At 38.9% G+C, this 27,909-nt stretch overlaps 1 protein-coding gene across 5 annotated transcripts; it reads right to left on the reverse strand.

Annotated features, from left to right (window-relative positions):
- Positions 1 to 661: 661 nt before the first annotated feature.
- LOC128732918 (troponin I) lies at positions 662 to 26,848 on the reverse strand. Of its 5 annotated transcripts, none has more exons than XM_053826371.1 (8): positions 26,768 to 26,848; positions 9,735 to 9,915; positions 9,547 to 9,670; positions 6,590 to 6,690; positions 2,673 to 2,716; positions 2,445 to 2,586; positions 1,247 to 1,282; positions 662 to 734 (listed from the first exon to the last, which is right to left on the reverse strand). In XM_053826371.1, the coding sequence occupies exons 2-8, from the start codon at positions 9,876 to 9,878 to the stop codon at positions 717 to 719; spliced, it is 609 nt and encodes a 202-aa protein (XP_053682346.1). In that variant the 5' UTR covers positions 9,879 to 9,915; positions 26,768 to 26,848; the 3' UTR covers positions 662 to 716. The 5 variants fall into 5 exon arrangements, 3 of the variants coding, with proteins under 3 accessions (XP_053682346.1, XP_053682344.1, XP_053682345.1); XR_008411848.1 differs by lacking the exon at positions 662 to 734 and adding an exon at positions 1,491 to 2,022 and having other exon boundaries at positions 1,211 to 1,282; XR_008411849.1 differs by lacking the exon at positions 662 to 734 and adding an exon at positions 1,667 to 2,022 and having other exon boundaries at positions 1,223 to 1,282.
- Positions 26,849 to 27,909: the final 1,061 nt, after the last annotated feature.

A 27,909-nucleotide genomic window follows, 5' to 3' on the forward strand; every position in this document is an offset into this window, starting at 1 on the left:
GCAGCACTACAAAGATACAAAATAAAGCTTTACTCGCAAGTAATATTTCGAGAATAAAAAAATGTAAAACAACTTTGAGGCGTACAATGACGTGGTTGAGAAAGGACGGTCACTGTCTTCGGTCTACCATTTTGTTTTCTTTTTTCGTTTCGTGCAGCAGCGTGTTCTTTTCCTCTTCGGCCGTTGTGTAGCGCAATAGTCTCTTTTCTCTCTTCGCTCATCGCTTTCTCTCTCTCTTTGGATTTTCTCAAGCTCAATACGCCAGGGGTTTTGTTAATCCTTTCCTTGTTGATTGTGTACATCTCCACAGAAAATAAAACCATTTGATTACATGATGATTTTGTTATTAAATTATTAATCTAGAATGAACTTAATAGAGAGTGTAAAAGAAATATTCTAGTCTTCGCAGGGTCACCGCTTAATGATTTTTTTCTAGGTTTTTGTTGTAGTGTGTTTACGGCGTTGTTTATTCTTTTTCTTCTTCTTCTTTTTCCTCTTCAGCTTTATCTATGGTTTGCATACTTCCAGGGTATGCATGGATGCTTTCCGTCTACTGCTTGCGTCAAGTGTTAATTCGGGACGGTATGTTCTGTAATCTTTGAAATGAAATAAAAGCATGATAAAAAATATGGAAAGTGATTTCGACTTACATAGAATAGTTCAGCCATGTGATCTAAGCCGGCTTTGGTGTGTGAGTACTTTCCAGGATGCTTCGATTACTCGGCTGTCTCTTCCTATAAAAGCATTCGTACGCAACGAAAAAGTAAGCGTTGGTTAATCCGAGGGGGCTTTCGAAGAGCTTACACTGACACAAAACACAACACGTAGGTATTTTTTTAGTTCACAGAATGATTTTTACTCTTTTTTTTCTTGCTTTCCAAAATACACGTTTTGAAAATTGTAGTTAAAATACGTAAAAATAGAAGGCTTGTTGAGTGACACAACAAAGTGTTAACACTAGCTTTGGCTTGATTCTCTAGTGACACCTGAAAGGAGAGGCTTCGATTCTTTTTTTCTTGGGGTAAAGGGGATGATCAATAGGGATAAATGGAAACTTAAAATTAAAACATAAACTTTAGCGCTTCATTTCACTGGTTTGATAACGTTGTTGGCAAATATATATATTTAATATTTTTTTGTGTGATGAAAATAATAAGAAACAGACAGAGACGGTTGGATGGGGGGAGGTGTAGACGATTGGTATTTATGCCTCGGCATCAACCGCTTCGGTCGTCTCTTCTTTTACCTTGGCGTCTCCCTTTTTGGACCAATCGGGTTTCTTCTGCTCGGACGGAATGACGGTGCGATTGCGTGGTGATAGAAAATGGAGAGAAAAAAACAATTGTGCATTAGAATTCGATTGTGCTACATCTTGAGACGTTGTGAAGATATGCAGGTGCTAACGTGAATAGACAGATTAAGCTGTTTAAGTTGAGAAGATGGAAATGGGTGCTGGACTTTAAGCCGTGCTTAACTCGTATATACACTACCTGTGACTGTGCGCGGTTTGAGGAAATTTGACAGTTTATTGCTTTTTTGTCGCGACACACAATTGGAACCTTTTGCGTAGAGCTTTGGCAATTGTTTAATTGGAAACATTTGAGTAAAAGGGGTTACGAGGATTGGGGTTCAAAGTATAACTTAAGTAAGTGAATACCTTCATTACCTATGCATTCGTTTTTCGATATTTTACTATTTCTCAGGGAATTTTGAACTGCTGAACAACAAAACTCGCTTTCTTTTATAATTATGTTTAAATAGTTTCCATAAGACGATTCTTTTTATTCGCAGTGAGTTTCTGGTTTTGCACAGTTGATAAATTACTGATCATGGTTTGCAGCAAATCGTGAGTATTAACTCTTACGGTTTGGATATTAACAGTAAAAATGGTCAAAACTGATAAATAGACGTAGAGGTTTTTCTAGTTAATTTTAAATATACAAAAAGATAACTAAAAGAAAAGTGAGTTTGTTCCCCCTCGCTCTACTTCTTCTGCCAGTCAGCCTTCTCCGATTTCTTAGCCTGCGGAGTAAGAAGAAAACACGGTGTCGGAAAAGATGAGGTTAATCCTTATTTCTGACCAGCAACTTGGGTTGCCCCCCGTCATAGCAGAGGACATTACTGTGTGCATCGTCAAAAATCACCACGTTGATGCCACATGTCCTGCTTCTTTTGACTGTGGGTGCTAAAACCTAACCTCACTGCTTCAAAATCAGGTATTACAGTGGGCTTTCAAAACGGGCAAAATGGCCGACGTACGCTAGTCGAAAAAAAAAGCCGCACGTCAAACTCTGAATCGTCGACACTGATCAAAATGTGCAGTTAGTTTCGTATCGCGCTAGAGAGTATCTCAAAAATCAAATCCAAAACAATCGATCAGATCGCAATTGATCGCTTCGACGTTGTGGAAAAAAGTAGACCTAAAATTAAAGTGATACACCTACCTCCTTGTCTTCCTCTTCCAGGGTGAATTCCTTCTTTTTGACAACCTTGAGCTGGTTGCGGAAGTTGAATTCGGCGGCCTTCTTCTGCAGCTTGGCGAATTTGTTCTCGTATTTGGAGACCTTCTTCAGCGTTGGCTTGACGCTGAAAATGTGTTGAAAGAGTAAAAGAAATGTGGTTTAGCATTGCGGGATTGTGTCGAAACAGAAGGGGGACCGTGAAAAACTTACAATTTACCGCGAAGGTCGTTGACTTGAGCGTTGAGGTCGGAAATCTAACCGAACCGACGACAGCGACGAAGATGAAGATTTATTTGTTCGGAAACGAGGCGAAAAGGGCGAGAAAAAAGTTCGAGATTAGTTCGGAGTGGTCGAACGAGGGGCCAGTCATTAATTGAAGTATTGCAGGAAAAAAATAGTTCGAAATTTACAGTTAGTGGTGGAAAATACAGGTTCGGAAATGTACAAATTAACAGGTGAGATTTGGCTACGCATTCAGAAAAATTAGGTTTTTTTTGTAAAGTACAGACAAACATTGTTTGTTGTGAGAAAATTAGAGATAGTGAACAATCTAAACAAAACTTCGGTTAGCGGTGGTGTTAATTGTGTTGTAGTGTGTCTATCGTGAGAGCGTGTTGGTGAAAGCTGGCATTTCGACGGTCAACTCAAACCGGTCAAGAGAATCGGCATGCCAGTCGTGTGTTTGGTTGGAACGATTCCCTTGTCTCCGGAATGAGCCTTCAACTAGGAAAGAATTCATTGTGTATGTGTGTTGCTGTGACTGATCAAACTAACGTGAAGATAAACGAAAAAATACAAAACATCTACTACAATTTGCTTCTGTCGGACATTGAATTATTTTACTTATTAGATTACAGATGGACATGACAATTCACGGCCCGCGCGAGCTTTAGGGTGTACAGATTACTACAGCTGGCAGGTAAGTAAACATTTATAGAATTGTTGATTCCGTAACACGACACAAGACTTACGACAATCAGGCTTCTTTCCGCGAACATAAACTTGAGTTTGACAGTTGCTGAATCGCAACGTGTACCGCGAGTCTTAGGATATGTCTAATAGAAAGGCACATTGTCTTCTCGCTTTTCAGTGGATTTAGAATTTTTTTCACTTTAAGATCGCGAATCCCGGAAAGATGCGAAGGATATTTTGTTTTTGTTTTTGTTTAGTGGAATTGAATTAAATAAAAAAAAACAAATGTGACAGAACAGAATGAGAGACAATCTTGTGAAGGTACTGCACAGTATGGCACATAAAATATACCTAATTATTGATTTTCTATTATTTTTTCAATTTTCGTAATTCTAAGAAAGAGAAAGGGTGGTTGAAACTTTGTTTTAGACCAAGCATAATATTTTATCGATGTCAAATAACACATAACAACATTTGGTATGACGGCACCAAAACACTGGTTAGTACACTGTAAAATAAACTAAAATGGTAAATCACAAAACAACGTGCAATACTGGACTATTAAATAGTAGTAGTTGTTGTTCTGGCACTTGTTTTTTTTTTGACTCAAGGATCGATTGTTCCAGTTGGTAAGCGATATAACACAAAAACAAAGTAAAAGAAACAGGAGTTAGCTGGTACCCATAAACAAGGTGGGGATTCTTTAGAAAAACATATAAAATTTTTCTGGCAACATTGCGGTAACAAAATTTCATATGTTATTAACCGTGAAAAGACGGTTTATCATGTACGTACATATCGGTTTAGACAAGTAGGACGAGAAACAAACAAATACACATCGAACAAAAGTATAAATAGTAAACAGAGTAATTCCAACACTGTGCCATACTGTATCTAATGATTCCAATTCTTCTGTCAGTCTGTTTCTTCTTCCAAGTAGTAATTAATCGAATACATGTTGCTTCTTAGTTTGTCATAAACATCAAAACACCACCAATAGGAAGGACACACGCGCGGGCTTGTGTTTAGAAATTGTTATCATACGTATCAATTGACAGTTGTAGTCTTGTATTTTTTACGTTTCCCTAAAGTGCCTAGATGTATACAAAGCGACGACAGCGTCAGCACCGGAACAGTGATTATCTGTCAATGTCATTTTAATCGAAAGAATGTGCGTGAGGTAGAAAACAACAGATAACGGGCATGACATGTCGTCACACTACATTTAGGCACTCTACGTTTTTTACTGCCACTCGGAAGGAGTGTAGGTTGTATCTATGACGAAAATGTACATGGAAAAATAGTACAGAAACACACGAATAACTTTGTGTGTTGTTACGGCAATGTTGCCGGATATGCGGAACAAAATTTACTATCGGTTCAGCTTTTTCTTTTCATTCCAGTGTGTGAGAGTTATCGTTGTATGAACCCTTTTTTTCTGAGTGTATGATACTTTACAACCGAGCTGATTCGAAGAGTTGCTAGTTGCTTACGAGGAGTGCAAATCTCATTGGTTATGGTTTTTTTTTTGTTATAAAAGGGGAGAAATAGTATGTCATGCGGTTAGTAACGATTGCAAAATATGCCAAGACTTGGTTAGAGCAGAGACAGAACTTTAGTACAATGCTTAGCCACGCAAAACATGGCTGCCATGGTATACTCTGAGAAGATTACGCACAATTGCCAACACCAGAAGTACTAATTGCATCGAACATTTTCATTATTAATACACTGCTTAGTCATACAATCTATACTACTACTAATACTATTCCTACTAGCAAATATTTACATGAGAAGTTAGGTGCCATCATTCACACACTCTGCCGGTTTAAATCAGTGCCGCTTTTACGCATGCTTTCTATCGTTCCATGGCTTGGCCTTCGAAATTTCGCAAAATAGTGCGAGCGAAAGCAGGCCATGAAAAGATTCGTTCCAATTTCGAAATCTAGTACTGCGCTAACAAACACAAGTTCTACACCGCGAAAAATTAAAACGAGTCAACACTACAGTGAGTGGTGAGTTAGTAAGTAACCAAATGGTATGTTGCATTCATGTGTTTTTATTTGACATTATTTATAAACGATTTCTGCTTAGTTTCGAACGAAGTATGGAAAAAAAGGGTAGTTTTTTTGGTTTTCGTGGAATGGTTGCTGACAGCAAAACAAAGGTGACCAATGCTTAAATTGGAAACACGGGACAAACTTAACAGTTAGTTCTAGCGGATCCGTCCTGAATATGCGCTGCTTTTCCGAACCTGGCCAAGCCCTGTACGAATATGCCTGTAGAGGGACAAACGCCAAAGCTGCCATTTCAGGACGATCCACGGACACGGGACTAGTGTGTATGTGTATAAATGTATACAAACACAAAACCAAAAGTTCGGTCGGTCAGTAAAAAGTGATCAATCGAGAGCGACGGCAGTAAACAATGAAGGGAATGTTCAATTGAATACTCTTAACTCTTAAGTATTTTTACCTTTAAAATAGTTGGAACTACTCAAGCTTCGACTCTGAGTAGTTTCGAACTCAAAAATTGGTAAAAAAGAATTCAAAAGTAGGTTATTTATCATCGTGTGAATAGCTCATTCACTGGTAGCAGCCGGAATCGGATAAATTTTTTATTCAAAATCTAAGTTTGTACTCTTTAGATGTCGAGCAGTTTCAACCAAGTATTAGGGTAATCTCAACTAATTTGCAGGTAAAAATATTTAACAGTGTAGCTTGCCCTTGGTGGGAAAACAACTAAAAAAGAAAGCTTTCGATTATACCCGGTCATTTCGATCCAAGTAGGCGGCCCGCAGGCGGAGTCCTAATCACGATCGACCCAACTGGACCGGAATGAACTGCGAGGAACGTACCTAGTTAACCTGCACCATTTGTCAAAAATGAGCAAACAATGGTAGAAAGATTCAAATAGTGTAAAAATAGGGCTATTCAAAGATTTCGCTCTCGATTTCAGTGTTGGTTTTTAGTGAAACGTGAACAAAACAAGAGTCAAATTTATTATTTTGCTGTCTGGATTTTGATAGCAGCTGCTTTCCAAACTCTATGGGTATGTTTGTTGTATTTTTTTCTCAAACTTTTTTGGTTTATTTTGAAATGGACTTTTTTTGGTTTTGAAAACGAACAAAAATTAAACAAAAATAAAAAAACGAACAAGAAAATATGATCGGAAAACAACTTCAAATTATTAATTATCTATATGTTCGGCAGTACCTCCCAATCTCTTTTCCGGACTTCGAATTCCAAATCCCATTTTTGGCCTTCACATGTATACATACGGTTGAAATATTCTTTAACAATGTCTTTCAAAACGTCTGCGAATGGGAAAACGAATGTGCAACACGGTCATTTATTAGGAGCAACGAAATACATTACATAAACGATGTGATTAAAAAAACGATAGAAAGGACTAAAAGAACGATGGAAGAAGTTGAACTAATCTAAGTGCTTGGAAGGTTGCGCTTCCTTTTGTTTGTTGCTGAATTGTTGATCAGAGAGATAGTTTTTTTTTGTACACTTTTAGTAGAAAAATGACGATTTTTGCGGTATTTTTTTTCTGCTAAATTCTGAATCTGATAGTATGAGCCATGAGTCTGCGATACGAAATGACGATTCTTAGATTGTTGTTGGGTGGATTTCTTCTGCTATTGCTATTTGCTTGCACCGACCATTTTGTTTGTTGTTTTTTTTTTCGATGCGCGAAATCTGACTACGGGTGTAGTTGAGTTGTATTTTGTATTTTTTTGTTCTCATTTAGCTATATTTTAGAGTGGTTAATACCAAAAAAAAAAAAAAGAGGTGGGAACATAGCAAAACAAAATCTCTGCCTGTTTTGGGGTGTTTTATTTTTTCAGTGTAAATGCCGATTATGCGCTGTAAGTTTTGTTGGTTTGTAACTAATGGATACGAAAAAAAATCGTTTTAAAAAAACTCGGGTTTGTTTTAGCGGTAAGATTTAAATCAGTGTATGCTTTTTTTCTGTGTACATTGATTTGCAAACTCGTAAATTTTGAAATCTTCCATAAAATCCATTTTACCTCGAACTGTTTCAATTTTTCCGTTCTTTCTAAATCATACTTGTCACCTTCCAAACCAGTTATTCTTTTCCAATATTCGCGACAAAGAGTCTGTAGCTCAGCTATTGAATATAAATACATTGATTTGGAGTATTATTTTATATACTGTAGGCAAAAATCGTCGAATTTTGGGTGTATTGGTTAGATAAATTGATTGGCGATGATATTTATTCTGTTCTGGAATGTAGTTGACTATCGGGTCTAGTTTTTCTATTCTACGGTAGATGACGCGACACTCGCACTAATCTATTGAATCGTTGTTTCAACTCGGGCGGATTGATTCTTCAATAATGCATATATATGTGTGTGTATGATTCTTTGAGCCCATGTATGTGTGTATATGTGTGGGTGTTGGCGCATTTATTCTGATTACAATCAAATATCGCGAGGGGTCTTCTCAGTGTAAAAAGGTGTGCTTAATGTTTTGTTTTAGACACAAACGAAGCTAGTTCAGATCTTGTTGTTTTGTAAATTGTAGACGTCAAGAGACCAAAAAACTCGTAGCAAGGCCTGGCGGGTGATTAATGAAGCTGTAACTTGGCCAATTTAGTTCCAGCAACACAAAGACAGAGGCTAAAAAAAAGACAGCAAATCGACAGGAGGCAGGAGAAGAAGAAATACGGAAGAAAAAACTTCGTTATTCGCGTGGATAAGCGGCGGCGCTGCGGCAAGCGCGGCGATAATAGCCAATTTGTAAGACACTTTATTTCTAAGTAGGCTTCGTAATACTTTCTCTAACGGCGGCGGCGGCAGTGGCGTCAAAGCGTGTTGCTACAGGCGTCACGCTCCTTGCAAATACCATTGGCCTTAGCACAAAATGATCGCTTGTAAAAGGCGTTACACAAAAACAAAATTTCAGTCCTTGCCTCGAGATCCTTTCGAGCAACTTCATACTCATAATCAATCTTTTCGCCTTCCAGGGTACAAATTCTTTTGTGGTATTCTTTGCATATGTGCTTCAAACTTGCTACAAAAATAGATCAGAAATTTTGACAGCTGCTTTAGACAGATCCGATTTTCAGCAGTTTGATTCACTCCTAAAAGCCTTACGCTGCAGGCATGAATGGAAGGGAAAGCGGCTCTGTTTAAGCCCTGCCAATGATCCGGAATTCCATTAGGACAAAAACTGGGCAAGATTGTGGTTTTAGTAACAGTAAATACACAACATCAAAAAACAAAAAAAACGAGTAGTACGCATTCAAACAATCATCCGTTCCGGTTTTTTTTTTGGTTTCAATCCTCCAGGGCACATCTAGCGAACGAGGAGCCGGGTAATGGATCAGATGGATGAGTTTAAAACAAAAATGATGCGCTGTTTTGTCTCAAAAAACAAAACCCAGAGAATAATTATCACATCCAACTAACGTAAACAAGAGGGTGTAGTACTAGAATTGGTGCTGGCTGGTTTTGGTTGGTCAAGTTGGAAACAAATACAAATCGATCGAAAACAATCATGTCTTATTGGTTTGGTAAGAAAATCAAAGAAATCAAGCTCAAAAAGTGTCACAATGATAGAGAGAGAATTAACAAAAATCAATTAGACAGCGTAGAAATGAAGAGAAAGAGAGAAGAGTACGAAGAACTGGTACGTAGCACTAGTACAGAGAAGTGGTTCCGATAAGTTCGAGTTGTGTAGTATTTTTTTTGTTTGGTTTGTTTGTTTATATTGTACCTCGAAATCTTTCCTCTTCACTACATATTCAAGATCAAACTTCTCCTCTTCCAGGGCATTAATTCTTGCGTGATAGTCGCGGAGAACTCTTCTGATTTGCTCTGAGTGGTGGTGGTTGGCGGTGGAGGGAATGACGCGGAGGGCAATGTAGAAAGTGTCATTTTTTATTTAATGTGTGCTTTTTTGTGACATGAATGAATGAGATGGTGGCCTAATGGGTATGGAAATTGTTTTTGTGGCACAAAATGAACGGTGACTGCTGTGATGATGGTGAGTTTTTGTTCTGGTGAAGGTGAAATAGATACGATATTGGTGGTTCGGATCCCGTCTCTCGTGTACGATGACAGAATTGAACCGGAAAGTAGTTCAGCGAGAGCAATCTAGTGAACGAGACTCTAAATGGGCAACATAACAGACAATACCTTCATTGGCATCTTCGATGTTTTTGGGCTTGCCGCATCGTTCCTCAATGATGCGCCTACGTTCCGCTGCTTTACGCTCCTGTTCCTTCTTCAGTTCTTCGGCGGCTTTCTTACGCAACAACAACTGCGGAGAACACCGTTGGGTGTTAGTTTGTTTCATTTACAAGTCAGTGTCAATCGAAATTTACCCTCAGTTTCTTCTTTCTCTCTGGAGTCATGAAACCTTTCTTGGCCTTCTTTGCCTTCGAGGCCTCCTCCATACGCTTGCGCACTTCAGCGCGCTTGCGCTCGATTTCGGCCTGCTTGGCCTTCTTTGCTTCATCATCAGCCATGGTTGTTGTTGGTGGTGGTGTTGGTTAGGAGCTAAGTCTGCGAGGGGTTAGAAGAAAAATTATACTATTAGAAAAATTCAGTTGCTCGGTGATTAACTAAGGGCTCTTTGCAACGTAAATTCTAAATTCGCTGTTACTGGCATCGCTGCTGCTAGAAAAAATAGTTGAAACATCTAGTACATCATCGAATATGCAAAAGCTCAAATCGAAAGGTACAAAATTGTGATCGTAAACAGACGAGACGAACTGTAACGGCCAATGCTGGCCCGAGTACTGGTAATTCAAAGCACCTTCCTTCGTCACGACGAAGTGTAAACCAAATTGATCTCAGATATAACCGACGTACGCACCAACCGCGAAGATTAACTCGCATCACTACTCAGTAATGGTATGTTTGCGTTTAAACGATTAGTATGATTTAAAATGGGAGTTGGCAGTGGCAGAGAGAACCTGACCTGGCAACGATGGAACCACGTTCCCACTGTTCTGTGATCACAAGGAGCTGAAAGAGCTGTTTCATGTAAATGATACGCGGAAGTTCCACGGGAAGGTTACACAAATTTGCAGAGGCTCGCCTGATCACCAACCAAAGTGAGACAGTCGATAGATGCTGCAGGCACTTTTATGAGCACCTGCATGGTGATGTTTGAAATAGATTACCGACCATGTAACGAGGGATACGCTGGCTAGAGAACAACAAAGCTATCGGTAAGGAAGAACTCTCAACTGAGTAAAACCAACTTGGTAAAACGCTGCACTGAGTTTTTTCCTAGGCCTTGAGAGGAACAAATATTAACAGAAGCTTAGAATCAAATCAAAGCTTCCCAATCGCACAGGTTTTGTTGAACTGTTTTGAGTCGAATATGATTATTTACATTTACAGAGACGGCGATGCAATTTCGTGCTTGCTGCTCAGTACCGCCTTCTTGGGTATATGGAGAGCAAGTATCGACACGATTAGTACGAATTTCTCGAATCGGGGTCCAACTTTTATACTTGGCTGATGTCGTTGACAACACGCACAAAACTAAGAGACGATGGAGCACATCTACAGAGAAGGTGGTAGGTGAATTCGTGCATTCCCATTATCTTGAGTATGAACGAGGTAGCAGCATTCTAATACAGTATGACAAATGACAAAGGAAAACTTTTTTCAGCAATATTGTAGATAATAACCGGTTCTACAAAATAACTTTTGTAAATATTGCTTGACTGAGACGGTACAGTGGACCCCCGTTCGTTTGAACGATTCCTCATGCAAACTAACGGGGTTACTTTTTAATTTGAACAACTGGTAACCCTAAATATGCTGAAACCTGTGTGAACTGGCCGCCCTGCTCTTTGTTATTGTTTGGTGGTTTGGTGGTAGTTGGCAGTTGCAAGCGCGAATATTACATTTTCCGATCGGATTTCTATCTTAATCGTTTGGAAAACGAAATGCGAAACCGATTAAACACGCTAGGTCAGTACAAACAAATCGTGTTTATGTGCATTGTATGCACAAACAAGTGATGTCATGTAGAGAATGACATTTGAACCATTTTTAATTTGCACGTTGTGCAAACCAGCGGGGTTCAAATTAAAAAGCGTTCAGATTAAAAAAGGTTAAACGAACGGGGGTCCACGGACTATCAAATGAATCAGTGAAATCAAATGTGAATCAGAATTGAGCCAAAGTGACCGACCCATCCCTGATTGTGTGTCATAAAAAATGTAGATATTTGTAATAATTTATATTGGCTAGACTAGAACGGTAAAAGACAATTGCGACGAAGCAGTCACAGACCCTATTTTTCAAAAATATCATTAGTACAATGTTTCACATTTTCACATGACATTTTCATCAACTTCAAAGCAGCATACGATGCAGTCGACCAACTGCATGATAAATCGTCCACGAGAATAACATTTTAGCAGGGCTTGGCGCCAGCGTGCAGAGCTAGAAATATGTGAAGCCCATTTTCTTTACTTTTGACACGTCTACCTGTTGACCTCTTGAAGGTACGACATAGATTTAACAAACCAGTCATCACATGTTCGAATTTCGACTAAAACAATCAACATTGCGGGATGGAGTCAATATTTAGGGAGCCCCGCACTTATCTAGTACCCTAGTTGTGAAGTCTGCCCAATAAACGTAAAAGCACAGACAAACAGACGAGACACTGGCATTAATTCCATCGTCCATTCGAAAACCACTTATTTTTAAAAAAGCATGTTTCGCAACATGGCCACATCGCGGCGCTCGAGTGTTGCTTCGAGTTTTCAGTATGAAACCATACAAATGTAAAAAACCTACAGTATAAAACCCTGCAAATGTAAAAAACCTACAGTATAAAACCCTGCAAATGCAAGCTACTCCGCAACATGCATAACAAAGGGCTCTAGTGTGCAAGCAAAATGTGTAGGACGATGGTTTTTGAAGAATTTTCTTCTATGTGTCATGTCAGTTCGTCAGTGATAAAAGGTTAAGTTTCAAAAACGAAGCGTAACACCTAAGTAGTCTTTGCTTTATTCATAAAGTGTGAAAAATGGTCACCCTACTCACCGAATCTTCATCAAGTAGATCGCTACGTAGGGTCGATTTTAGAGATCTGGGCCTGTGCAACATAAGCAGTGAATCAAAAGAGGAAAACATTAACGTCAGAGAACATACGACCTGTTTCCCAGGCTTGTTATTTCCTCACTCATTGTGCAAAAAGTGCAACTTTTTTTGTTCCACACAATGAGCAGAACTGCTTTCAGAAATGAGAAGTAAATCCACACAATGAGAAACAGACTAAACACAATGAGAAAAACTGACGTGCAGAAAAATTTCTTAATGCGCTCTTTAAATGAGCAACTTTCGGTTTTGCTCCCGGTCCTCTCGGTAGCTACAGCAGTAAACCTGGAAACAAAACAACCGGTGCGCGTACAGCAGCTATAGACTCAGAGGCGTCAAGACAATCAAAAGTCGTTATATTTTGAATCTTAGCGGAGAATTGCCTTTGTTTATAATGGGACTTTCCTGTTGGTACGCGTCAAGAAGTAAATGTATGGGAATTCAAATGTTGCCATATCTAAATAACATTTTTCGCACTGTTGCCGTTGTGACATGCCTAACCATATGATGCAGTTGCGTTCACGGGCAGCCAAACTCAACTGAATATACTAAATGTAAGAATCATGATTCAACTGCATTAATGGATTAATATTTTTCTGATGGCAATGACCGCTACTGACAATCGTCGTTTTTTCTCAACGCACTACCCATGTTAAAACTACCCGTAGTTGTCATACGTCAGCGCATCGCATCAACTTATTCAAAGTGTATTAACATTCTCCTCAATGAGTAGCACAGTGTGCGGTTGCTCATACAACTGCGTTCAGCAAGAAAGAGCACAGTTAAAATTAAACGGAGCAAAATAAATCGCGTTGAAGACTGAGCACAGTTTGAATTTTTCTCTTCTCTTTTTTTCTTCTGAGGAGGTGCCATCCCTGCTGTTTCCCATAGTTTTTTAAAACGGTTAATTTTGCCCATTTGTGCAAAAAGTGGTCACTTCAAAATTAGCACTTATTATACAATTTATTTTTTGTCACCCTGTATTAAGAATCGTACTCGGCGAATGTCGGTATCAGTAGTTACAGTTCGTGATTCCATGCAAGCTGCAATGTCGATCACATTATTTACTCTTTGTTAAGTTATTGAAATTTTTATGAAATGAAAAAATATGAAAATATTATGAAAATTGTTAGCAATAATCCGTAAATCCACAAGGATTTGTAGAATGTACTTCAAGGGAACATTCTCGGGTTATTGCTATTTTCCATTTTATCAGTTTTATCCTTCCTATTGAGTAGAGACTATCCCAAGCAGAAGACTTAAAATTGTTTGCTATTATACGATCCATTGAAAACTGTGTTGAATCGATCACTAAGATGAAAAGACATTCATTATGCGCAAATTCACAGGCCAATCAATATTGCCCTACACTGGAAATAACGCACATTCGTCAAATACAACAATTTTATTGCATCCTGTACCGTCAAATATCGCCGGCCAAGTCGGCGGTGCTGAACACATCAAAGAAAGTAACCGCTTTAACGTAAAAGTCATAAAATGTTCATGCGACATCAAGCTTTTGAAGTGCACTTCATTTTGAGTACTTTTGATCATGGTTTTACAGTTAGTCCACAATCATGGATCACACACAATTGTGGGTCATTTTAGCTTTAGCTACTAATTTTCGTTTGAATATCACCTAATGATTAATCAAATTGTTAATGCTACTTATCAGTAACAATTTCATCAATCAATTAGTATAGCATTCACGCATTAATCGATAGAAAAAGGTAAAGGGACCCATAATTGTGTGCGACCCATGATTGTGGACTGACTGTACATTTTTCACGATTCAGCACTGCTGAATCAACCGATTTTCGAATTAGAATGGGTGAAAGTTCGATTCGGTTTCGCCTTGTTTAATGCAAAACTTTTTGCTCACACGTCGAACGTAGGAGTCCGACGTAACTTTTAAAAAGGCTTCAAGTAACAATGAGAGATTGTTTTTTTTTACTTTTCATTTTTCTGCAAATTGCAGGGTTTTGGAGTCGCCTTGCAGATCATAATAAAATTGCAGTTAACGGGTGAATTAAAATTTTGGAACTTTTTCGAGGACCCTATGCACAACAACAAGCGAGCTCAGGGAGAAATGAGAGTGTGAATGTGTTAGCTCTTTCTCTCCTTCTTCTGTCAATATTTTTTGTTTTGTTTATGCTTGCCAAGTTTTGTTTAAAATGGCGTCAAAACAAGAAGTATTCCGCGAGCGCGTTGTATACTTCTACCAGTTGCACAAGCATCTCGGCAAAAAGTATACGGTACAACATTTTAAAAGTAAAAATGTTGCGGCTTTAACAATTTACCATATCTTAAGAACCCCAACTACTACTCGCAAGCAAGGTAGTGGAAGACCAGCCAAAATTATGGTCGCAGAAGGACTTCTTTTCCTTTCTCGTGCTTTCTACAACAGCGATTCCGTGAGCCAACGGGATGCCACAACAAGTACATCTGCAAAACATTGCAAAGAATCCAAATAAAGTGCCGAGAAAACCCCGGAGTATACTAAGGGCTGTCCCTTCGACGCTGAAGCCCTAATGTCGCTGGTTGATAACAAATTATTTCGGAAAATGTTTTGTTTTGGACGACGAAAGTTACTTCCCTCTTTCGAAGACGCACATTCCCGGAAATGGTCGATACTATTCCATAGACACTGTATCTCCGAACATAAAACCTGTTGAACAGAAAGTGATACTTTACATTGCCATTTCCGAGAGAAGTATTACTAATTCATGGATCAAGTCCTCTGCTTTGGTTATCAATCAAGATGTGTAAAGCAAAGCAAAGCCATGGGTATAAACGTCCTGCTGAGGACGTGACCCTTCTTTATCGACAGACTTCGCAGCCGGTTAGAGTGCAGCACAATTACGGGGCTAGTGCAACGATCCTACTGACTCTATAGCAGCACCTCCCAGCCGAGATTCGAATGATCAAGATGTGTACCAGAACGAATATTTGAAAAAAAAAATCGATCCCGTTTCTTCAAGAACATAAAGCATATGGACAATACGTGTTATGACTGGATAAAGTATCATCGCATTATGCCAAAGAAAAAAAACAATCGTTCCTAAATACCTATCCCAAGTAACAATTCCAAGTTTTATTACGTTCGTATAGTGTTTTTCATGACCAATTTCATAAAACCGCTAATAAAACTATGACCTCCACCAGAACTTTCTGATGACCGCTATACAACTGCGTTCTGACCAAGTTGCCCACTCCTCATAATTTAAAAAAGCTGTTCGCTTTTCGTTTTTCTGGCAAAAGCTAATAAGTTCGCTAGGTTTGTCAACTTGAAAATATATCCGTGAGCAGAAAAGTTCTGAACGATTTGGTTTATAGCGATCACAGTAAAATATCCCATAGAATATTTATTAAATTTTGAGCAATTTCGTTGGTTTGCAACATGTTCGCATTTAATATCACGTACAACGTTCCTGCTTTGACATCAACGAAAGCTTCGTCGAACAGCCGATTATGGATCGTTTTCAAATGTCCACTAATTTTGCTTCAACAATGGACAATACATCTTTAATTTCGGTATATCAGATCTTCTTCAAATATCTTTTTTTTAAACAGAAAATTCGGATTTCGAGCCTTTTTTCGAATTTTGAGTGGCGGAAGACATTTTTTAGGAAAATCTGGTATCTCTGGCAACACGTGTTGTAAGATGACCATAATGTATCTGTTCAACTGTGTTGTCTAAGACGAGCGAATGATAATGATAGTGGATTGCTTATTAGGTATCGTCCTACCACATTTTTTTAACGACAAAAAATGTTGTCTTAGTATTTCCACTAAAGGGTGTCCCACATTATATTGCATCAAGGAAAAAACACTGTAGAAAACAACCCGGTAACAATGTGACAGCCGCCATACAGAAGAAAAACGTACCTAAAACTGCTGGTTCATGGTTCACGATAGATGTTTGAAAGCGGCGTAAAAATCAAAAAGAGTATTTATGATATTCTTTGACAAGAATATCTTTGTCCACAACAAATAAATATTAAGTCCATTTATTGCAACATTGCATTTTATGAACAACAATAGCAGCAAATAACCTCTGTTACTAAAATCAATAAAAACTTTGAGCTCTATCTAACTTGTTCTATTAAGGACAAAATAGATCCGGCAAATATGAAACAGCATTTTCTTTTTAATTACGCGTTGGAAAACTTTCAATGAAGACACGTTAGTCACAATATTTAAAACACACGTCACTATAAGTAAATGCTTTGGAGCAGACAACTCGTAAACAATAGGGGTAATCTCTTAAACAGTAAACTTAACTGGTTAAATAAATATCACTTTTTATTTTGCAAACGAATCAATCAACCGCTCCACATACTAATAGAGATTGCTGACATTTGTCTTACGCACACTTCGCCACGTATACGTATTCGCGATTTGTATTCATCGTGAGTTTTTTTTTCCATAGCGAAACCGTTTCGCGATACACACAAACCACCAATACAGTCACACACTAGCAACCCTTATAGAACTAGTTTAGAGTATATTGTTTACACTGTCTTTTTATCGCTGTCAGTCTCTCGAAAATCGAAAAAAATGGCGTCACCCGAAAAGCAACGTCGCGAATTGATTTTGCGCAAGCACCTGAAAAATCCTTAATTGCTCATCATCGAAACAACGGGAAACAACTCGGAATCGTGCAGTCAACGTTGAGTTGTGTGATTAAACGTTACTACGAAACTCTGAGCATCAAACGGAAGGATAAATATGGCCAGAATGGATGTTCTATTAGTGATCAGGATCACAAGCATGTTGTGAAAGCGTTCAAAAGCGGAATCCCAATGCTTCGGTGTGGAATGTGACGAAAAAGTTGAATTTTTCCAAGTCTTTCGTTCAGAGGGCCATGGGCCGGGAGGGACTGCATACGTACAAAGTGCAGAAGGCTCCAAATCGTGACGACCGGCAAAAACAGGTGGGAAAGTCACGAGCCCGAAAAATGTACACCCAGGTACTGACGAAGCCTCATTGTCTCATAATGGATGAAGTGACTTTCGTCAAGGCGGACTTCCCGCAGCTTCCGGAGCTACTGGTTCTTCGTCGCCCAGCACAAGTTGGATGTTCCGGTGGAAATAAGGAAGCAGACACTTTCAAAGTTTGCCAAGAAATACATGATGCTCATGTGGCAAACGGAGTGCGCCGTTTGTGACTACCGGGACTGTAAACGGGCAGATCTACCGCAAGGAGTGTCTAAAGAAGCGTCTGCTTCCTCTGTTGAAGCAACACGAGCGCTCTACGAACTTTTGGTCGGATCTAGTTTCGTGCCATTTTCAAAGGATGTCCTCGAGTGGTACGATGCCAACGGGGTTACTTTCGTACCCAAGGACATGAACCCCCCCAACGCACCAGATCTAAGGGCCATCGAAAAATACTGGACTATTATGAATCAGGCAATACCGAAGCATCCTAAGGAGGTCAAATCTGAGGAAGACATGAAGAAAAAGTGGGTTTCTGTACAGGAGAAGCTGCAGCCAGATATTGTACAGAACCTTATGAGTAGAGTTAAGCGTAAGGTGCGAGCATACGGTTATAGTATTGAAGTTGAATGCAAATATGCCAAAAGGTAATGGGAACTAATGGGCTATATTTTATTGTCCGAAAGTTTGAAAAGGATCGGTCAATTAGGTAATTTTCTGCAGCGTTTCTTCCGTGGTGCAATTTGCCATAGGTTACTCTTTATGTACGCTCAATGCTTTGTTGGTACTGCCAGCTCCACCCCGGAGCGAAACGGTTGGACACCGTTTCAGCGAACTGCGACGACCTGGTTATATTGTATGACGAGGTCTACTAACGCTGCAAATGATGGTGTCAAATATAGCTCCCATGCCATGTTGCCGAAGAAGGTCTCTCTGTGGCTGACGGTAAGTGAGAAGGGAATGCCCAAGCCGACGCTCTTTTCCTTCGGGGCTTGCGGTGAACAGGGAGATATACAGTACGAAGTGCCAGTAGAAAGCTGCTGCATTAATCAAGAAGTATTTCTAGGAAGATGATGTGTTTTTGTAGCCAGGCCGGGTCTCGGCCCATTATGCTAGGGTTTGCTGTAGGAGATGCACTGGTTGAAGATAAACGTTATACTTTCCAAATGCCCCCTAGCTGATAGTAATAGATTGTTTTTGGGCAAACCTCAAATGAAGACTCTTCTCCAATAATTTCGTGGCCAAAACCGAGAAGTACTTGATCGCTAAAACCGCGAAAGAAATGAAGAACATGCCGTCATCCATCTTTTCATCGGCCATGGATTTGGCTCCGGGCAACTGGTATAAGGCCCCCCGGTAGGACGTTGCAGATCGTTGCACTAACCCCGCAATTGTCCTGTTCTAGGGATAACCGGCTGCAAAGTCTGTCGATAAAGAAGGGCAATGTCTAAAAACAGTTTGACCAAGGTTTTGCTTTATACTTTAAGCTGGTCAATATATTAGTTGATAATTGAGCTGGTGGTTTTTGAAAATAACTTTATCCAGTAGAATCAATATATATAGAATGCCAGTGTCGCTGTTTTTCTACAGGACTCATTGCGGTAAATATGATGCTAACTATCTGTATCAAGTCTGTGAATCGGGAACTTCATTGTCAAAGTTGCTTATTGTTATTTATCTGTTCTTTATCTGTGCGCTGGTTGGTGCTGTGAAATGTCTTTAAACGCTCATTTTCTTTTCGTCCGGTTAAATTGAATCCCTCAACTGAGTCTTTTTGCACCGATTTTTTCAGAAATTTGAAGCAAACGAAGTTTACAATTACATTACTTGGCAGCCATATTCGAAATTTTAAACTGGTTGTCAAAGTTTGACAATGAGATTCCCCTTTTGCTGAATCTCAGGCACACACACATATGCAAGTATAATGTAAATACATTATCTGAATATGTATGATGTTTGCCACGCGCACTGCAGCGACACTGGCATTCTATATATATTGATTATACTCTTTACCCGTAACAATTTCCTGTAATTATTTTCTGACAATTGACTCGCTGTTCAATAAGCTGGTCTAGTGTTGGAGAAAATATGACAGTGTTGGCCTTGTCTTATCATTGCTAGCATGAGTTTCTTCATCGCCAATATTATCAATAGCGAACAGAATGATGGTATAACAAGTGAAAATCTGTACATCTTTCTTAAAAACATGTAAAAAGTTATTATGTAGCACGCATGGTAACGAAGGAGCTGTTAGAAATAATGCAAATTCATCTTTTATCTTTCTTTTTTAGCATTCATAAACAACTTTTTCCGATACACCTGTGTTGATGCCCTACGCGCTTTTACAAAAAAACATTCCATTCAATAGGCTTCACACCAGGCAATTGTAGTACATAATACTCATGTGCAAAAAGCTAATTTGAGCAAATTCTACAACCTAATTACCTTGTTGATCTTTATTTGGCAAGACATTTGGGATTAAGGCTGTGCGAGATTGACTTTTTCGTTGTCGAGATGAAACGAAACGAAATTCAAGCCAATTCAATTTCAATTGGGCGAAATTATTCGAAACGAAATCAGAACCAATTTCGAACTTTCGAAACGAAACGAAATTATGTTTAAATTTCGTCGAAATTGGACGAAATTTCGCGAAATTTTGATATTTTTTTTGACATTTTGTTGGGTTTATTTCTAATTCCCGTCGTAGTAAGTAAAGCCATTCTAATTTTCATTATTTGTTGGATGAATTTAATGAATACTCCAAAAGTTCTTGTGCTGATTTGACTAAAACACACTTACCTTCCAATTTTGAATCCAATCCAATTTGAATTTTGAAGTCAATGAAAAGCGATTATTAAAGAGGAGTTCTGGCAGCCCGGTTCAGAATTGTTGTTTTTATTTTATCGCTCCGTTGCTTTCGAAATTTTCAGTGTTAAAACTCAGTATTTATTTCTGCAGTTTGCGCGCGTGTGTTGTTTAGTGCTGTTGGCTTCCTAATCCCGCTGATTTACAAAGGATAAGCACGGATAAGTACATTTTCAAACTTAAAGTAGTTTCCGATGACATGTCATAGAAACCCCATAAAAAATAAGTGGAGATGCCAATTGTTTTCGATGTTTATTGACGAATATGGGTTTCGTTTGACATGTAGGTGGTGTTATGCATGAAAATTAAAATAGTTAAGCAGAGTTTTGAAATGTGTAGCTGAGCAACTGAAATGTTCTCTTCGGCTGTATTTTGATTAAAATTATAAAAGCGGATAATTTGAATGAATGAAATTTCGTGTTTAATGCAATATCTCCAAAATAGAACTTAAACAGTATATGTATGGAAGAGGACTATTTCAAATCAGCTTCGCATGCTGCTTGTTTCAAATTATAACTATGATTTTGTCAAATTAAATACGCGCCAGAATAATGAAAATTATTCTGGAAGTGTGGATATGTAAAAGTATCCATGCGGGGCTTATTGTTTATGAAGGCGGCTTCGGAATGTGCGTGTATATCCAGGCATTCTAGAAATGGGTCGTTGGATGAACAATAGAGCTATCACCTTCTATCGTCAGGACTAAAATTATTTGCATTTAGGAAGACAAACTTTCTAACTAAAAGATAATTTTTTTACATAAAAGCGCTGCCGGTCAGCGGGCGATGGATTGTATCACACACACACACACACACAATGAAAAGCGATTATTAAAGCATATTATGAAATTACACAACTGACTTTATTTCTTAAATTCGTCGTACCGTTTTAAAATTCGTCCATCAACATTTTAGCTCACTTTGATTGATCGCGTATGATAGACAACAAACTAAAATATTAGGGAATAACTAGTTTTGCATTGTGTGTCATAAAAATGCTAATATTTTCAATAATTTGTGTTGGATAGGACGGGAATAGGCAATTACGACGAAGAATAAACATCTCAATATGACTAGCCTATGTTTTTTTGTTGCGAAAAATAAAAGTCTAACGTTAAATATTAAAAGAGATCAGCTTTTCAAGATTTGTAGAGTAACCGAAGGGCTGCTATGCTTCCATTTGTGGGGAACATTCTTTCTGTCGCCGGAGATCTGGCAATACACAGATGTTGGCTGTTTGCCGTGGAGTTTAGAAAGTAGGAGGTTTAATTGCTCATTTGTTTTAAAGAGCTCTAGGTACTCAAATTCCGTAAACAAAAATAGTAGTTCACGTCCATCGTAATAATTGTAGCGAACTGATACTCTAGAATCCTTGTCAAAAATCCGATTTAAGTCTTTTTCATTTCTTAACTTAGTTTTCTTTCCAAGTTTATCATTCGATAACATAAAATAATGATTTTGACGTAGGACTACGTCTTACGGCAAGTTTTGAGATAGGGTGTCATTCCAAAAAATCGGAAAATGCGAGCGTCACGAAAAATGAAAGGTTTTGAGCGCTAATAGCTCAGCGGTTTTCCGATCGATTTTCAATATTTTTTACCAGAATTCTCGCTTTGTGATTGGTTGGAAGATTCTTTACGATGATCAAAACCTATACCAATTTGATATCTGTGCTTGGGAAGTAAGCCAAAACAAGTGACAAAGTTACCTCATTTCAACAAGATTTCTTAACACCGCGGTTAAACCTAGACCATATTGATGTCCTTGCTTAGGAAGTATGCCAGAAAGAGTGACAAAGCCCCCTCGTACCAACAAATTTTTTACGAACGCGATTAAACCTAGTCCAATTTGATGTCTGTGTTAGGGAAGTGTGCCAGAAAAATGACGTAAGTTCATCGTCCCAACAGATCGCAAATTCTTTACTGCGAGATGATTAAACCTCGGCGAATTTGATATCTGTGTTGGAAAAATGTACTACAGCTGTAGTGTTCGGTTATAATACGACTCTGTATGAATACGCATGCTAGCCGTTTCATTAGAAGTGTAGTGAAAAGATGTGCTGTTGATAAAATAGGATTGAATTGGTAAAATCCCTTCAAAATGGGGAACCATGGGTAATAAAAACAATCTTTAATTTCAGTAAGGTAGCAGGAAAGCAATAGTTTGTGTTCTTGATTTTGTTAAATAGTTTTCAAATGTACAATGTTTTGAGAATTGAAGGTATGCAATGTTACTACTTTGATAAATGTTACATACAACGCAAGTAGCATGTATATATGTTTTTTTTCTCTTTATTATCGAGATTTTCAGCCGTGGGCTGGTTGTATATATGTTGCATATAGCATGTATACATGAAGAATCGAATGATTACAAGCATGAATACATGCTACTATCACTACAAAGAGACTTACGTAGTCCTGCGTCACCTATATATGCGGTCGTGTCTTGTACACAACCCCTCTGATTTTTTTTATAACTATAATCTTTCCAAGATACGTAGGATGGAGGTGCTGTTTTATAGTATTTCTAGAGCGAGATAACCCAAATAACACAAGATCGTACTTTCTATGCACATTAAGTCGTATGCATGTCAATTTTACATTGGAATTGCATAATGATTAGAGTATGTCAAGGCGAAGTGTACAATAAGTTGTTTTGCGGTCGTGCGTGTCGTCATATACAACTTATTGCTGTGAAGTTTAAAGCAGTATAGATGACTGTAACATTTAGTTATATCTTAATCGTATATTGAGGATTATTAAGTTGCGTGTTCCAAAAATTGTTGTATAGAATGCAAGATAGAATTATCAAAATTTTTGAACGTATATTGCCTCCACTTATCTTATGTGGTGTGAAATATAACTTTTTCGTGCGGATATGATTTCGTATCTCTCAGTTGCAACCAAAATATACAAACTAAATGGTTTACTGGGAAGAAGTGACGAGGGAAAAAAAAATTAGTTCAAGGGAGGGGGATGGAAGTAACACTCATAGGTTCGTAATCCGTTATTTGTAACAGATTGGAAGATCCGCGGATTGATATAAGCTATAATGGGAGCCAATTATAACCGGATTTGTACCCAATTTTTCTCCCAGGCATGGTAACTTAACTCGATATTTGAATCTGAAGTATTTTTTATGCAAAACATTGACGTAGTAAAAGAATATGCGGTAAAGCATTTGGATATCAATATGGTTTAGGGATTTCGTTTGGTTTGGCCGTAAATGTCCAAAATACATAGAATACGCGCAACACCTGTGCAAAAAAGATAAATCACCCTATTTCTTTTTCTTAACGACTTAGATATGCATTAAATCTGAAGGAATAAAGTTCAGCAGCAAAAACAATTAAAATTTCGGTAGATTTTGCAGGATTTTAGTTGGCTAAAGCGAACTGAAATTTAATTTTTTTCAAGATTACCGACCTACAAATAGATAAAACTTAAAAACCTTAGCAAACAATTGATCAAAAATTGATCCAAAATCTTTTTGTAAGAAAAATTCAGGAGCAATCAGTTTTTTTAGATTTTATAACGATTTTCTAGAAACACTTTGAATAGTTCCTAAAACAAGTCAGAGGGTCAGGACTGACGGATTTTTTCTTTAGTACCAAATTCCCATAGAGCCAGTTTTTGAGTAAATATCTTTTCTCGATTGTTCCATTTATGATCACTACTTCATCTGTTTGGTCACTTTTTAGTAACTACTTTTGTGTTGATATATTATATTCAATTAATGTTATAAAACTTTGATGGTCGTAGAAAGAACGCGAATATAAATGCGATGCATACAATTAAAACAAATCTTGAAAATTGTAAAGCAAAGCAAAGTCTAGTTGCTACATTACGTTATCGAAACTTGACCTTCTGTTCTGTTATACGACAGACTTCGCAGCCAGCTGTTAGAGTGCAGCACAATTGCATGGCCAGTTGCAACGATCCTATTGACTCTAACAGCCGCTCCCAGCCGAGAGTCGAACATACGACGACTGGCTTATTGGGTCAGCATCATACCTCGAGACTAACTGGGAGGCTGAAATAATTCCAACTGTAATTGAAAACTGTAATAATTCCATTATCTAGAATTCCGTGCGAAATTTCGCGAAATCTCGTAAAGAACGAAATTTAATATTTGATATCGCGAAATTTCGATAGAAATTTAACGAAATTAAACGAAATATTTTTAAGATTTCGCGAGGCTGAAATTTCGCGAAATCTCGGGTTTGACGAAATTGTTCGAAATTATTCAAAATCTCGCACAGGCCTATTTGGGATGTCATAAACAGATTTCATTCCAGTTCAACCTTATTTAGGACAAATTTTTGTATTATTGTGATTGGTTTTATTCGTCTTTTGCCAACCACACTCTAAATAATCGTCGTATCCGCTCCAAGTGAAAAATAATGTAAACTTCTTTTACAATTTGGCATGCACTAAAATCCCTACTTAATAGGAAAGTTGGTCAAATCTAGTGGGATCGCACCGGTAAACCGGTTCGCATGAGTGAAAGTGCAGTTGATGAGCATTACCTATGTTTTCCTGTAAATTTGACATGCCAATTTTTATGAGTGCAGTTTTGTCCAACCAACTTTGGTTTAAATAAACCTTTTCTGTCAATCAACTATTTTTGATTTTTTTCCATCGAACTGCTTCCTTTCTAAGCTTTATTGAATTATATATGGGTTATAATAAAACTCCTGTAGAAAATCATACTGTGTGTTTATTCCATTAAAAATCGTCCAAGACCATGCAAAATAGTTCGCGGAGCAAAGAGTTCAAACGCGGAATTTCATACGGTTTAAGTAAATTTTTTGCGCATGATAGAAACGGTTGTAAATAATTATGAAATTTATCAGAATTATTGTAAGCTTGAACAATTAGGAAACAAATTTTTGATAGCCTTTTTCAGGTAATAAGGATCTTGGTATGTTCAGGCATGAATTTCCAATACTCTTTCAGTTTTTCTTGGAGCTCTAAATGTTGCTTGTAAAATTATATGTAACGAGATGAAAATGAGCTTTTCGAAATAACCAATGAAAAAATAGAAATTAAAGTACATATAAGGAACTTCCACGCATTCATGGGCACACAAAGTTGCGCTTCGTTAACAATCAACCATGCGTCTCCGCAAAAAAATCTAAAATTTTCCATCAAAGCAATCTCCTAAATCTAACCAGGTGGGTGAGTCATTTCTTTTCCTGGAGCTACACTGAGAGCAAAGCGAAATCCTCCGACCGTACTCTCATCGCGCACACATACGCACACACATTCGGGCAACTTTCCACTAGAATCGAAGTTGTGTTGGTTAAATTTACGACCTAACCCAGAAACCGTAAGTAAAATCCGATCTTTTTTTAACAACTTTCACTTTCCACCGGCGCCCACACGCACTCGCGCTACCCCCGGAGTGTCCGCCGTTCGACGGCAACTTGTCGGCCGCGATCATCGGCGCGATCGTTGGATGGAAAACCGAACAAACAAGTGGGTGCCGTGTGCGCGCGTTCCTGCGTGCCAGCTTCGGTCGTGTCTGTGTGTGGGCGGGCGGACGGCCAGGTCTGATTTTTCCACCCGCCTTGTCATCTAGCGCTGTATTACATAGCTACTGTTACTGCATTTGGTGGAACAATTAAACCGTAAAATGTGGCAACGAATTCTAAAATTACTCGCCATCCGTACATTCAAAATAAAAAAAGAGTCCTGCAGAATTCTGCGGCTGAACAGCGAACGCACGGTCAGCTACAAGTGTGCGCGCACAGTTTTCTCTCTGCGCAGACGCCATCAACAAAGTTTTCTTCGAGTCTTGAGCAAAAATTTATTTTTACACGCTCTGCCCAACAGTAACGGTCCGATGGTTTTCCCAAGAGCACGGTGTACCGCTGTTGTTGCCAGCAAGTTGTTCTTGTACACTTTTGGTTGGGGGTGCTATTTTTGAAAATAAATATCATTTCTACATCGTGGCACATCGTCTTCTGTGGTTGTGTCTACTATTTTCACTGAGCACGTACACACTGGGGTTGAAAATTTTTGCAAGTTGAGTCATTGGTATGTGGATGGCTGATAAGTTGCACAATTTTAGATTGGGTTCTGGGTCTTTCGCCACACTTTTTTTTTGTTCTCACAGGCTGTCATTGTTCAATCACTCACACTGATTGGTTACTGGCAAAAAATACGGCTTCCGGTTATAATAGTAACCATCGAACACCGCACTTAAATCTGGAAAATGGTCACTGTTTCTTGCTGGTCTCAATCCCTCACGAATGTGATGTAATTCACTTCGTTCGAACTCGTTTTTCATCGTATTAATTTCCTTTTATGGTAGTAATCCAGGGAAAAGTGCAACCACTATCAAACACGATCAAATCGAATCACTTTGATCAGCAACGGAACGAGACACGTCCTAGATAATGATAAATAGCAGCAGCAGGAAGCAGCAACACCAGTAGCAGCGATAGCAGCAACAGGATCCAGAAATCAGGAGCCAACTCACCTCAAAACTACAGAAAAAAGGAAGAGTGAATCACAAGCGCTCAGACCTCGGAAAGAATACTGATCAATCCGAAGAATAAAGGCTGACTATTTTCACTGCAGCAATTTTTGGCCCGTTCACGGGGGCAGTCGTGAAAGTCGTGAGTGCAAAAGATACACACACACCTTTGTATATTTACACACAGTAGATCTTGAAGACCACCCGACAGCCGAGGATCGCCTTTTCGAGTGAGTGTGTGTGTGCGTGTGTTCACCTCCTACGTGAAAAACTCGCAATGCCATCCCACTCACTCCTGTCGAGCCGAGCGACGGGGCACACATAGGCCAGTGGCGTGCGTGCGTTAGCCGAGGGAACCCCATCGCGGATTCCGAAAATAACCACATGCGGATGAATGAAATCATCCATAGTCTACGCTGCAGCAGCGGCAGCGGTTGAATGCTCGGAATCTGCCCGTTCGGAGCGGCAGCGGCAGCGATGACTGCGAAACGGCATAGTTTTCATGTAAAGGTGATTCCCCAAAGGGGGCAAGTCCATCTGTTGACACTGGACGCCACTGGCTAATATCGCGCCTAATTTGATGAGTAATTCTAAACATGCGTTTGAAGACAATGATTTAAGCGCTTGCCATCCCTCGCAGGATCGCAAACCGAAATCTGTGCTAAGCCTACCGTGCCAACGCCGAGTACGTTTTCTTTGAAAACCCCCCGGCTCGAATCGAATTCGGCGACAGTTGTGAAGCAATTTTCCCGTTTTAAAAAGACAACTTTCCGCAGATGCCGCGCGCACACGAAAACTTGTTTATTCAATAACACATTCAAAACTGGGCGTTTTGGTCTAAAAATATGGTTTTTCAGAGTCGAAAGACCACTGCACTAAAAATATCGGCCGTGCTCCGCTAGTCCGTGTCCGAAATGCTGATCGTAGATTTGTTAATAATTCCACTACCACGCACCACCGCACGCATGCATGTGGGGGGACGAGCATTTGACTATACATTTCCCAACCCATCTCCCATTAAGAAGCTGCGTGATCGGATTTTGTCTTTCGGGTTAGGTATGCGGGTACTTAGAGTGGAATTGAGATTTCGATCCTCCCTAAGAAGAGTGTACTCACGGGATGGGCAGGCTTCAACCCTGAAAATG

This window comes from Sabethes cyaneus, chromosome 1 (genome assembly GCF_943734655.1).
Source record: "Sabethes cyaneus chromosome 1, idSabCyanKW18_F2, whole genome shotgun sequence".
Lineage (NCBI taxonomy): Eukaryota > Metazoa > Arthropoda > Insecta > Diptera > Culicidae > Sabethes > Sabethes cyaneus.

What these genes read in the sequence shown, in the direction of transcription:
- LOC128732918 (XM_053826369.1), bottom strand. Translation starts at nt 9,878, where the DNA reads ATGGCTGATGATGAAGCAAAGAAGGCCAAGCAGGCCGAAATCGAGCGC. An exon ending in CATCGAAGATGCCAATGAAG is followed by an intron (nt 6,691 to 9,546) that starts GTATTGTCTGTT and finishes TCCCATTCGCAG; the next exon opens with ACGTTTTGAAAGACATTGTT. An exon ending in TGGAAGAGGAAGACAAGGAG is followed by an intron (nt 1,283 to 2,444) that starts GTAGGTGTATCA and finishes CCGTCCGAGCAG; the next exon opens with AAGAAACCCGATTGGTCCAA.